Below are 12,328 nucleotides of genomic sequence, written 5' to 3' on the forward strand. Positions count from 1 at the left end.
GTTGATCTGGCAGTCCGGGCCACTGCAGCGTAGCGACTAAAACGGGGGAAAGGGGAGGGAGGAGACGATGCCCGTTGCGTGGTACATGACATGCATATATGAAAGGAGTAAGTGGTGGAGGAAAACGGAATTTCTGGCTCACCACATCTCACTCTGGTCTTGACAAGTAGGTCCAACAGTGCAGCGACCTAGGCCAGAGGAATGAGAGGGAGAAAACAGGCCAGAATCGGGGCGAGAGGGCCGAGGGGGCGGGCTCATGAAGAGGGTATGGACAGTGTAATAGACCGAAGCGGCGCATGCTGCCACCACTCTCCACCTGCCCCCCCTCGCTCGACCAGTCGAGTCCACGACGAACACACCCGGCGGCGGGTACGCCTCGCCTGGACGACCGGGACAATGTGAAGTACGTACAGTCCTGGGAGTCCTGTGGGTGGTACTCAAACTCTTGCGCCTAGTGTGGCGTTGACCACCACCAACCTGCAAAGACGTGAACAGAGTGCAGGCCGGACTGGGGTATCCCCCGGCTCGCCAAGAGGGCTGGTTGGACCTGGGGAGTATGAACATCTCCAACCCCGGCCCTGTCCGGTATCGACTTGCGAGTTCTTATTTTACACTGCCGCAATTGGCCAACTGTGTCGTACACGGTGACGTGAAGAAGAGTGGGTTACAAGATGGCATCCTCGGGAGATCAGCAGGCTCCCATTTTCAACATGAAAGGTAGCATCGATCTTGGAGCTTTTCCAGTTCCCTATGCTCAGCTCCGACTCCGAACATACCACTAGTGGGAGCAACGCGATCGTACCACAGACGGAAAGCTGCAGCAGGATGGACCTTTGCTGCGAGGTAGGTGATAGTACCAGATCAGAGTCGCCCATAGCAATAAAGTAGGCACCCGCTCAATATTGAAAGGGCCCAGCGATTCGAGACAATGAGTTTCAAGTCTCAACTCTTTCTTTGCTCGGATGGACGATGATCGTTGTGGCCAGTATAAAATACAAGGCGGCAGTATGCGGAACAGAACCTAGGAACTAACTCTGCATGCACGGCGGGACGAGATCGTAGGCTGCTCCTGCAGGCCTACCTGGAAGTTGGCCCAAAAGATCCAGCTCTGATACTGAAACGCTGACGATGGCCATGAGACGACCGATATCTCTCCACCTTCAGTCTGCGCTGAAGTAAAGACCGAGCAGAGTCACTTTCTGGCACTATTGGCCTCCTTAACAACAGAGAGAGGAGAAGTAATTGGGGGCGCCTAAAGTGAGCTCGATTGCATGTGTAAGCGGAGAATAGGGCGCAGCAAGATAGAAACCGCAATTGGAATTCCGCTTCTCTGTGTATCATCGCCCAGCTCGAGGCACCAACGGTAAGGTAACTTGCTTAAACGTCCTATGAAATGAAATTCAGTTGCTGTTTGTCAATGGAGAGGATTGTGACAACTGTGGAAGCTGTCCCGTCTCCATCATGGATGAAGTTGAAGGAATCTCGCCGGTCCCTCGATGGCCGGCGGGAAAGCTGTTGTGAGCTGCACGCAATCCAAAGCCTGCGTGGTCGAGGCAGTGTGAGACCTGATAACAGGGCAGGCGCGCACTGTGACCTCAATGGGTGAATCCTCCACCATCACCTCGGTCCAAATTGCCGTGGTAACACCGAACTTCAGCAACTGAGCCTCGACCAGCCTCTCTATTTCCGCACTGTGCTCACCCCACTTTCGACAGACAGAGCAGGTGGATGAGGTGGGAGGAGCTGAAGATGTTGCTGAGTGAGACGCTGATAACCTCCTGAGAAAGAGAAGAAGAATGAAATTTCCATTTGATTGTGTGAGATCAAACTGCATTATATGACTGCAAACTCCGATTAGTGTAGAAATTGAAGATTGATGCTTGGTGGTGACAAACATTCCAAAAGGGAAAGCAAATATCACAGCGAACCCTCCCCCTCCCCCGCCCCCGCGCACTACAGTCTGGGTACTCAGGCAAGGCCTGGGGAGAGCACTGCGAGCCCTGGTCTCGCGAGAGCCGCTGCAAACTCTGCCGGGCGAAGGATTTCATGTCCTCTCCGCTGCAGTGACAATGTCTGCGAACGGCGAGGTAACATTTGTTCAAAGAGCAGAACCTGAAGCCAACCATGACCTTCACGTGGTGAGGTGCCCTGCCAAGGCGGCACAATTCCTCAGGCCACCAATTTAGCGCCCTCGTACAAAAGTGTTAGTGCTCACATGCAATCGACAGTGACAGGTCCAACATCATCTCCGAGCATCGCCAGAAGCAGCCCCCATGGCGATTATCTCCAGAGCACACACTGATCATTTTGCCGATATCTTTACGTTGAGATCCTTCTGTCGAGGATGACCCGACCGAGGCTGACCCGTTCATCTGCGAGGTTCCAATATTCCTCCTCCACGGACGAACACCACATAGATAAATCTGATGCATCAGCATCAGACTAAAGGTCACCGCCAAAAGCACGGCATTGAAACGGGAATGGCTTTCTCTCTGTATCTCGGAGTCCCTCTACTCCTCCAGGCAACGAGTAAATGAACCCGTCTTCGCAGGACAGAACCCTCCCGCATCGCCTGCTGATCGCAGTTCGTCGCCAGGATTGGATAGCCTGCACACCACCGTCGATGCAACTGCCCCGAAGGTGCATGATATACAGCCGCGGCGGGCCAACCAGAGTGTCTATTTTCGAGGGACTCTCCGGATGGCTGAGCCACGCCCCAACACCCGTCTGATCCACCCACTGCTCCCGATCAGGTACAGTAACCTGTCACCAGTTTACTCAGAGTGCCCCGCCTGGCCTACCCAAAGAAGCCCGACACTTGCGCAGGTCCTGCCTGTCAACAATGCACAAAGTTCAAGCTTGTTCTCGTGGCAGGATCGCAAAAAGCCTTAACGGCCCGAGTCTAGCTGAGTGTGGAGCGGCATAAAGAGGTCGCCTCTCCTCTTTGCCCTACCTGTGCAAATCCATCCCGCGCTTAACTATTACTCAAGCTCAGAAGAGAGGAGAAATCACTGTCTGCTACACTGGCAGAACACCTCTCTAGACTATCACAGCGTCGGCACCGCTTTTCGTGAGCTGTGTCAGTATTGGTTCTCTCGTGTCACTTGGCCATCTGGGAATCAAGTCTCACGGCTTCATGGCAGTGATTGGACAAAGCCCCCGATATGTCCGGGGTAGTGGCAGTTGATCAGGATCTGAGACTTCAATAAAGGAGCAAGTCTCCGTCAGTGGGGATCAAAAGAGAGCTCGGACTGAGGCTCTTGCAGCAGGAACCGTCTCTGGCCCTAAGTTCTGACGAGATCCTCTCCACGGCGCACCACGGGCGATGCTGTTTCAGCAAAAGTATCGGGAAACTTCGCCACGGACTACTCAAAACCCTTATTTTGCCTGGACCAGTCCACATTGGCGTAGGCAAGAGCAGTGCGTAAAAGGTTGGTTGTTTATTGACCGAGCTGAATCTACCCATCCACGGCGTATGGTTCCTGACTCCACGGCTTCCTATCAAAAATCGTTCCATCACTCTGGGAACAACCCAAGACCATTATTGGTCTTCACATGCAACTATATTTCAAACCATAGATCAGGGCCAAGATGCATGGCCCGGGAGATGTTCCCTCCAGGGGCATGCTCGACCTCCTACGGCCCATGAAGCTCCACCATAGGTTGTCCAGAGCCTCAGATGGCCAGCCAGTCTCCTCCGGCATTTACATGCGAACAGCAAGTCACATTCGGCGGAATACCATCGTCGATACCCGCAGCCACGCCCGAGATGGCTCTAAGTATAGACGATGAGGGGAGGGGACTGAATAAACGGCGTCGAGGGTCTCTCGTAGGGGCCGGAACCCGCATCTCGACCTCGAAGTCGCGCCTCGGTCCCAATCCCCCGGATACGCCGCCTTCAAACCACCCAACCGTGAAACCAACATCCCGCCCCGCTTTCTTTCTCACTCCTACCCCGAACTCGTCAGCTCTTTGACCAGCTACGTACTCCACAACCCGACCCACGATTCAACAGTGCTGTGCCGTTCCCGACTGCCCGTTATAGTTGCTGCAACGGCCGTCGATGATGGCCTCCTTTTCTGAAAGCCGTCGTGGCCCGTGTCACGTTCGAAACGTTCTGGCGATGAGGTCCCGGCCAGGAAAAGTTTCATCCTCCCTTCTTTGTCGTTCTCTATTTCCCGAGTTGAGCCGCACTTGTCTTTCCTGATGGGGTGGTGGCGGGGTGTTTTTTGTTGTTGTTATTGTTGTTGTTGCTGTTGTTGTTGTTGTCGTTGTTGTTGTTGTTGAACGAGATGACGAGTGTCATCACAAAATCTCATTTGCTCTCTGGATGTCTCTTGTTGTGGTTGTCTTGAGGAAAGAAGAAGCCGCATGCGTCGGGGTGTGGACGTATTTCTTCTCAGGGGATGGTTCGGGGGTCGCTTTCTTGCTGTCATGCGACCACCACCGACCAATAGACTTGATGAAGCCAAGTGGTGAGCAGCTTGATCTCCTCGACCCTCTTTCCTCGTTGTCGAGGGGGATAACGTGGTAATTCTCGCGAGTCATTTTGGGTGGTACACGATATCGAGGACGGTCTTGGGGAATGTGGAAGACAGTGAAACTGAACGACGACGGGCTTGGTTTATAAGTGATGCTTCAGCCAAGCGTTCTGCTCAGATCAACAAAACTTGTTTTCGTATGAGGTCTATCAGAGACAAGACGGTCATTCCTGTCGATCCAAGTAGGAAAATGAAACATCCCGTGGCCGGAGAAGGGCCGCTGCCTGTCACCTATATATCTCAAGGGAGGCTCTTTCCTCACATCTCAACAAGCCCGCGGGGCAAGCGTCTACCGACCTCTCAGCACCGTAAAGACTTCCCACCACCACCACACTCCCACACGCAAAAGCACACCATTGGCAAGCTGCGCGGGGAGTCCGTCAAAAGTGATCATGTCACAGAGCCCAAAACCGAGAGAGCGGGCCGGGAAAGCGGGACTTTGTTCGTTGGTGTGTGCGGCATCCCAAAGCCTCGTCCGACCTCCCGAGGAACGGCCCACGAGTGGTCAAGATCGTCAGCTTCCGAGACTTTCAATGCCCAGGCGCGGTCTGTGAGCTGGCGTGCGTTGTCTTGCAGTGAGAGGCCACGCACGGATCACCGGCATGGATGACTATCGCAATTCATTGATTCCGCATGCCGCTGGGACAGTGTCATTCCGAAGCCCATATCCAAAGCTTTTACTTCTGGTGCCTGAGTTTTGATACTACAAAACACATCTGCCCAAAAAACCACAACCCACACTGTCGGTAACATCACCTGCACAGAACTATCTGCCGTAACACGATAGAAGAATAAGAAGGTGGGCAAGCAAAACGGGTTCGAGGCAACCAAGTGAGACAAATGATTGTCCAAAGGTGGTGTGCTACTTTCCAACATAATTCGTCAGTCAGACACCCATCTAGCGTCTTGTGGCGCCCTTTTGAAAGTTCTTCGATTTTGGGGAATCTCAGCCCAGTCGATGCCGGACTAGAACCTTCAAAAAAGTCGGCTTCGAAAGATATTGTAAGCCGCATTTCCTTTTTGAGAAGGGCCAGAGGTTGAAGCTCGGCCATGATCGGGCCCGTCTGGTTGGGTCATCCGTGATGATTGGGTCGATTGGGGGGCAGTCAGCATAGCTTTGGACTATGCACAGTGGGCATTTTCCCCCAGCTGAGCGGCATTTGTTTTCTGAGCCTGAGGATGGTTTGTCAGAGCTTGGCATTTACCTCGCTCTGAGCCCACTTTGCTTGGCCAAAGGGAGAGGATTGGTGAGGATCCAGAATCAATTCTCACTAAGAACTAGGACATGTTACCCAACTCACTGTTTTGTGAAAGTCGGCCAGACAGGTTACGAAGCTGAAGGCTCAAAAGCTAGCATATATGCAAGTTCGTCACGAGATGATGGGTGAGTGGTATAGATTTTGGGCCGCCACGTTTTTTTGGGGTCTTCTCTGCTGCATGTAGACCACCTACCTTACCCGACGACACCGACAGTTCGGCTGCCGGGACCTGCGAGGCTTACTTACACCTTCCCTTACCTCCCCACCAATACCTACCGAGATACCGGACCTACCGAGCTACCGGGGCGAAATACCATTCATTCCAGTTGAGACTTGCCTACTGCAGTGATAAGGTCGGAACTCAGATCACACTGGTAGCCACTTTGTTCACCCACCCCCACGTGCCGCAGTGATCGGGGATGGTACTTGATGCCTGGGTTCAGTTTCATCTCCGAATTTGCGAGGAATATCGGATGGATGATATCTTGAGCCCGAAAAACTACTCCTTCTTGTCCATATCACCGGTTGCCATTTCCAGAAAGCGATCTGATGAATACCTCTATCCGAGATGAACTGGGAATCGGATATCAGTTGGGTGGTGCCTGTTCCATCACCCGAGCAGGGCATGCCGGGGTTAAGCACACATCAAAAGGGAGGATGCATAACACAGAATGATCGTGGTGGCTCTTTGTTGTGTTACTTGGCCATTTGGAAGTTGTGTGTGAAAAAGGGAGATTTGAAACATTTTGCTCAGCCGCCTTCAACACTGATTGCTGTTGTTGTTCTTGTTGCACATATCTATCTTGCAGGAACCAGATCTCAAACAAAAGTGCTCGAAAGGGGACCTGTGTCTGCAGACCATTGAAAAAAAAAACTGCTCTGCTAAGCCCTGTTGCCCCGGAGTCGAGATAACTTTCTTTTTTGTTGTGCGGCTTGGACTGTGACACTAAGGGTTTGTTGAGAATCATATGGCCTTGTTCAGTGATCGGCCAAAATTCAGGAATAATTTCAACAAACTTGAGAGATTTATCCGTGTCCCATCCGGCCAGAATTTAACACGCAACTGCAAGATAAACTTTTCGCTCCCCGTCCTGTTTCGTTGGACGATGCTATCCTTCCCGGCCTGTTGGGTCGTTGGCTCAACCCCAGAGCCCCAAAACAAAATTCCCACCTAACCTGGTTCAACACACAAGGTCACGGTCATGTTAAACCAAATGGCAGGCTGTGTTCCGAATGGTAGCTACCATAAAGTTCATTCCGACTGTTGCTCGGTTCCGGTAGGTATCCCACTGACGACGCTCATGCGTGTGAGATAAACCCTGTAATGCTTTGTGCGTCAATGGTTATGTGAATGCACCAACAACAACTACAACAACTACCACAACAACAACCATTTTATTAAAGAGGTTTAAGCGCCCCTTCAAACCGTTCGCTTATTCTTTAAGGTAACCATCGGTTATCAACATCGCCAGTCCGGCCCCGGTTCATAAGTCGAGGTTGGCACTGCCCCATGCTCTTGACAGCCTCGTGGCTTTCAAGACTCGATTAGGGATCATCTTTCAAATTAAAGAAAACAGGGGTTGCTTTGAAATCTTATACCCCGTGTAGTCTGCAACTAGTATTATACAAGGTAATATAGTCTCAGGATAGAAGAATACGTAACTAAAATTTGAAATGGCAAACATCAATTCAGGACCGTCATTAGCATCAATCTAGCCATCATCGCAAAACCCCCTCAAAACACCAACAAAGCTGCGCTCGAATCCTCAACCCCAACCTTCACCCTCCCCATCCCATCAACCTCCACCTCCTCCCCCGTAGTAACATTCCCCATCCTCACCGGCCTCCCCTGATCAAGCTCATAGTTGTAACTCCACCCATCCCAACTAATCCCCGTAACGGCATCACTCCCGTTAGCCCTCAACCTCTGCACTTTGACCTTTTGCCTGTACCCAACCGTCACCCCAACATCAACTCCCGCCCTCTTCCCCAAACCCCCCAGTTGAAAAAAATACTCCACGCTTCCTCTCTTTGGCGGATTGGGTAATGGAACTAGTCCCTCCCCGTCAACCGTGGTGTTATACCCCCTCATATTAACCACCACAACCCTCGACAAAATTCCACCATGGTAAATCGCATATGCCGCCTCGCGGTGCCAAGTCAGCGGAATGTTCACCACCTCCACCTTCTCATGTCTCCCCAGGGCGGCAGCTGTGGCGATATTGCCGTAGTAAGGGGGTTTTGTCCCTATGCTCGTAACGTTCGTCTCTATTGGTTGCCAGGATGTATACTAACCCCGTCAACACACTATTTGCCGCAAGTTATTTGAGAGAGACAAACCCGGTAGTTAGTCCCCTGGTGCATATGCACCCTTTTGAATCCTTTGCTCGCGGCATAGAGGTTAAAGTCTACCACCCAGAGTGCCGCGCCAAAAGTGTTGGAGAGCCCTGGGCGGCCTTGGTTGTAGAGCGAGTTTGTCTCCCCGAATATGGGCGGTGGAGCGCCCGGATCGAGGGAGACGATCCGGTAGTATTCGGCTGCTTGCGCGTTCACTGACCGGGCGGTGACGGTGTGGTTTAGGAGGGTGGATTGGAGGGTTACGCCTGGGGTTGTGGCGCCCGAGATGTAGCTGGGGGGTGTTAGTGGGGAGTAGTGAGTTGATATGGAAAGAAAAAAAGGTAGCTGGACCAGAAACATACTTGTGCGTCGAATACAACCTGACATTCCTGCCACTATTCAAACCAGCTGCCCAGCTCACATGCGCCTTTAGCCTGTTACCAACGCCTCCATGAGAAGGTGCTATATATCCATACTCACTCTCACGAGCAAGGTCAGGGCAGTGTTGCCTTACCAGCGCATGTATCGTCCTCGTTCCGTTCTGCCACTGCCACACATAGGTGCTTTCGTTCCAACTCGGAGGTCGAATTGGGCCTTGGGCAGCGGTTGAAAACAAATCCGGTTCGTTGCCATAACCCCATAGATAGAGTTTCCCGTCACTCAGTGCTTTGCAAGCAAGAGGGACTGTGTCGAGGAGTGTTTGCCACCCCTCTGAAGTATTGGCACCAAGGCCAAGGTTGAAGCCATGAGAAAACTTGACATCCTTCCAGGTGCTGTAGGACTCAAAGTAGGAGCGACCAATGTAGATGGTGGTCGGATAATCGAGAGACCGCTTGGGATTGAAAGTGCCATTCAAGGCATATGGCAAAGAGGCGTTGTAGAGAGCATAATCCTGAGTGTTGCCTCCTACTCGGATGTACGGCTTCGTGCCGGTCAGGTGTCTGATGTTTTCCAAGAGGTTGTCCGAAAAGGTGTTGGGATGTGAGTTGTTTCCTGCAAAGTCAGGAAAGCTAGAGAACTCGATGCTGAAGCTCACGAAGCCGTCGAGGATCTCATTGGCAGACGTGATGGACGTAGCGACTGGGAATTGACCTTGGACAAGTGAACCTGTCAAAAGAGAAAAGAAGACGGCCTGCTTCATGTTGGAAAACCGCATAATTCAAAAACAGCATCTCCCAGACATCGCGGGCAATTCCCCTCATCTTGAAGCGGACAGCAGCAGCAAAAATACATGAAAACACCCAACACCACACGAGTCCACTAATGTCGTGTGTCAGGCTAAATGGTTCACTTGATCACCACCCTGCACCCTGAATGGATCAAAACCAATTCGGCTTGAGTGATCGACATGGAGGGTGAGTACGGCATAGGCCCCGGAAAATGAGGCCAGACAGGAGTGATCACCAGGTTCCACAAGAATCTCCGCGTAGAATGAACATCTGGCTCGTGCTTCTGGGGGAGGGATCCGGGATTCTGGAGATGTTCCACTCGGAATGTGTCGGTACCATGAGACGAACGGGGATTGTTCTGGGGAAATAGATATTTTGCTGGTTAAGGAAGGCAATGCTTGTAAGTGGTCAATTGCAGGGGCCAGCACTCAGCGCGGGCAGTGCGGGGCAGCATGGGAGGAGTTGGGGAACAGAAACAATGATGAGCGTCTCTGTGAGAGGCAGGTGCAGTCTAGGATCAAACACGATGAGGGTTGACTTGAGATACTTGGCACTAGAGTATCCTTGCCCTGGGAGAAACAACCTCGGCAGCTCTCTGCTTGAGGTATATCATCGGTATGTTCGGGACATGGTGTTTCTGTGTAGTCTTGGCGGCGGGGTGTTTGATGTCGTCAAGTGTGGGGTAGCTGTCCTTCTGCCATTGTAGCCAAGAAACCTCAAGACGACGAGATATTGCTCTTGGGGTTTTTTCCTAGCTGGTAATCATAGTCAAAGCCCCTTCAAGAAACTCACGACTTCCTCTTTGGGGTGGTTTGAAGTCAAGACAAGCTCAGGGCCGATGTTAGGCGCCGAGGCATTCTCCACTGCATCCGGGGCATGCGGAGGTCGTCTGATTGTCATGCAACGCTCTCGACGTCATTGATCAATGGGGAATCTAGAATGCCCAAAAGAGACAGCTTCACCACTTTCTTAGTGACTGTATGTAGAAACTAAGGTAAGTTTCAACCCATAGCGGAGCCGTAGATAGCCAGCTTGTCCCGAGGCGCATCCGCACTCGCAACCAAGTCTCCATTCACTCAAGCGTCATCCATCCCTATCGCTTCTGCATTTCCGGGGCCGACCCTTTAGGTCCTCTTTTTCATTCTTGTGCATTCTCCTCTGCACGACACACACCATCATCTCAAAATGCTCTTTCAAAAAGTTCTTACTTCCACAGCCCGCATCGCAACCCGCTCTCATCAGTTCCGGTCACCTCTCACCTCCTTCTCACGTCTCTCATCCACAATGGCTCCTAAGGTGAGTGTACCTCGGCTCGTATATCACTTCACCCTCTGACACATCCCAGCTTCGAGACCCCTCCCTCTTTAAACAAAACGTCTGCTATGTCAACGGGGAATGGATCCCCGCCAAATCCGGCAAAACCTTTGAAGTCCACGACCCAGCCACAGAGCAACTAATCGGCACCTGCCCCGAATTCACCGCAGAGGACACCCGCCTCGCCATCTCCCACGCCGAAACCGCGTTCGAGTCCTTCCGGCACAAGACTGGCCGTGAGCGCTCCAAGCTCCTCCGCAAGTGGTACGACCTCGTCGTCGAAAACGCCGACGACCTCGCCACCCTCATCACCTGGGAGAACGGCAAGCCTACGGCCGATGCCAAAGGCGAAGTAACCTACGCGGCCAATTTCTTTGAATGGTTCAGTGAGGAGGCCCCCCGTATTTACGGGGATACCATCCCTTCCTCCATCCCAGGAAACCGCGTCATCACCATCAAAGAACCGGTTGGCGTTTGCGGGCTGATAACACCATGGAACTTCCCCGCGGCTATGATCACCCGTAAAATCGGCCCTGCTCTGGCAGTGGGTTGTTCAGTGGTAGTGAAAGCCCCCGGTGAGACCCCCTTCACCCCACTGGCCCTCGCCGAGCTCGCCCACCGCGCCGGTGTGCCCCCAGGAGTGGTAAACGTCGTCACGGCGAGCGAAAACACCCCCGAAGTCGGCAAGGAACTCACCACCAACCCTACCGTCCGCAAAATCTCCTTCACCGGCTCGACCCCGGTGGGCAAGCTGCTCATGAAGCAGTGTTCGACTACTCTCAAAAAACTCTCCCTCGAACTAGGGGGTAACGCCCCCTTTATCGTCTTTGACGACGCTGATGTTGACCTTGCGGTTGCGGGGGCGATTGCCTCTAAATTCCGCTCTTCAGGACAGACGTGTGTCTGCGCCAACCGGATCTTTGTTCAGAGGGGGGTGTATGACGAGTTTGCCACGAAATTCGCCGCCAAGGTCAAGGAGTTCAAGGTTGGTAACGGGTTCGAAAATGGCACCACGCATGGCCCCCTGATCCACCACAAGGCCATCTCCAAGGTGGAGGAACACGTCCGGGACGCGGAGAAGAAGGGCGCCAAGGTTTTGCTTGGAGGAAACAAACTCCCGGATTTGGGACCTAACTTTTACGAGCCGACGGTGATTTCGGGGATGAAGGTTGATATGGCCATGGCATCGGAGGAAACATTTGGGCCGGTGGCGGGGCTGTTTCCGTTTGACACCGAGGAGGAGGTGGTCAGGATTGCAAACAACACCACTGTTGGGTTGGCGGGGTATTTCTTCTCGAGGGATCTGGAGAGGGTTCACCGGGTGGCGGAGCATTTGGAGGTTGGGATGGTGGGGGTGAACACGGGGTTGATTTCTGATCCGGCGAGCCCGTTTGGAGGAGTGAAAGAGAGCGGGTTTGGGAGGGAGGGGAGTTTGTATGGAATTGGGGAGTATCAAGTCACGAAGATGGTGACGTATGGGGGGATGGGGAAGAAGTTGCAGTCGTGAGGGGGGGGAGATTATGAGATGTGAAAAGTTTTGAGCTTAGCCGGCGGGAGCAAAATGAGAATGTTGTCATGTTTACTTCCGATGTCATGATTGATTGTTCATGGCCTTTTTGTATTTTGAGCACTATCACTCATACCCTGACCTAGTTCTCTGTCCCTCAAGATCAAGAAAGAAACGAACGGACACTGCCCAGTGTCTCCC

At 52.6% G+C, this 12,328-nt stretch overlaps 2 protein-coding genes across 2 annotated transcripts; one reads left to right on the forward strand and one right to left on the reverse strand.

The window, feature by feature from the left end:
- Positions 1-7,535: 7,535 nt before the first annotated feature.
- QC762_101970 (uncharacterized protein) lies at positions 7,536-10,242 on the reverse strand (the record flags this gene model as incomplete). Its single annotated transcript, XM_062884584.1, has 3 exons — positions 8,500-10,242; positions 8,141-8,429; positions 7,536-8,090 (listed from the first exon to the last, which is right to left on the reverse strand). The coding sequence occupies exons 1-3, from the start codon at positions 9,291-9,293 to the stop codon at positions 7,536-7,538; spliced, it is 1,638 nt and encodes a 545-aa protein (XP_062747428.1). The 5' UTR covers positions 9,294-10,242.
- UGA2 (succinate semialdehyde dehydrogenase NADP+ linked) lies at positions 10,125-12,127 on the forward strand (the record flags this gene model as incomplete). Its single annotated transcript, XM_062884585.1, has 2 exons — positions 10,125-10,602; positions 10,652-12,127. Exons 1-2 carry the CDS (start codon positions 10,492-10,494, stop codon positions 12,125-12,127), a joined length of 1,587 nt encoding a protein of 528 aa, XP_062747429.1. The 5' UTR covers positions 10,125-10,491.
- Positions 12,128-12,328: the final 201 nt, after the last annotated feature.

Source organism: Podospora pseudocomata (genome assembly GCF_035222375.1).
Source record: "Podospora pseudocomata strain CBS 415.72m chromosome 1 map unlocalized CBS415.72m_1.2, whole genome shotgun sequence".
Classification (NCBI taxonomy): domain Eukaryota; kingdom Fungi; phylum Ascomycota; class Sordariomycetes; order Sordariales; family Podosporaceae; genus Podospora; species Podospora pseudocomata.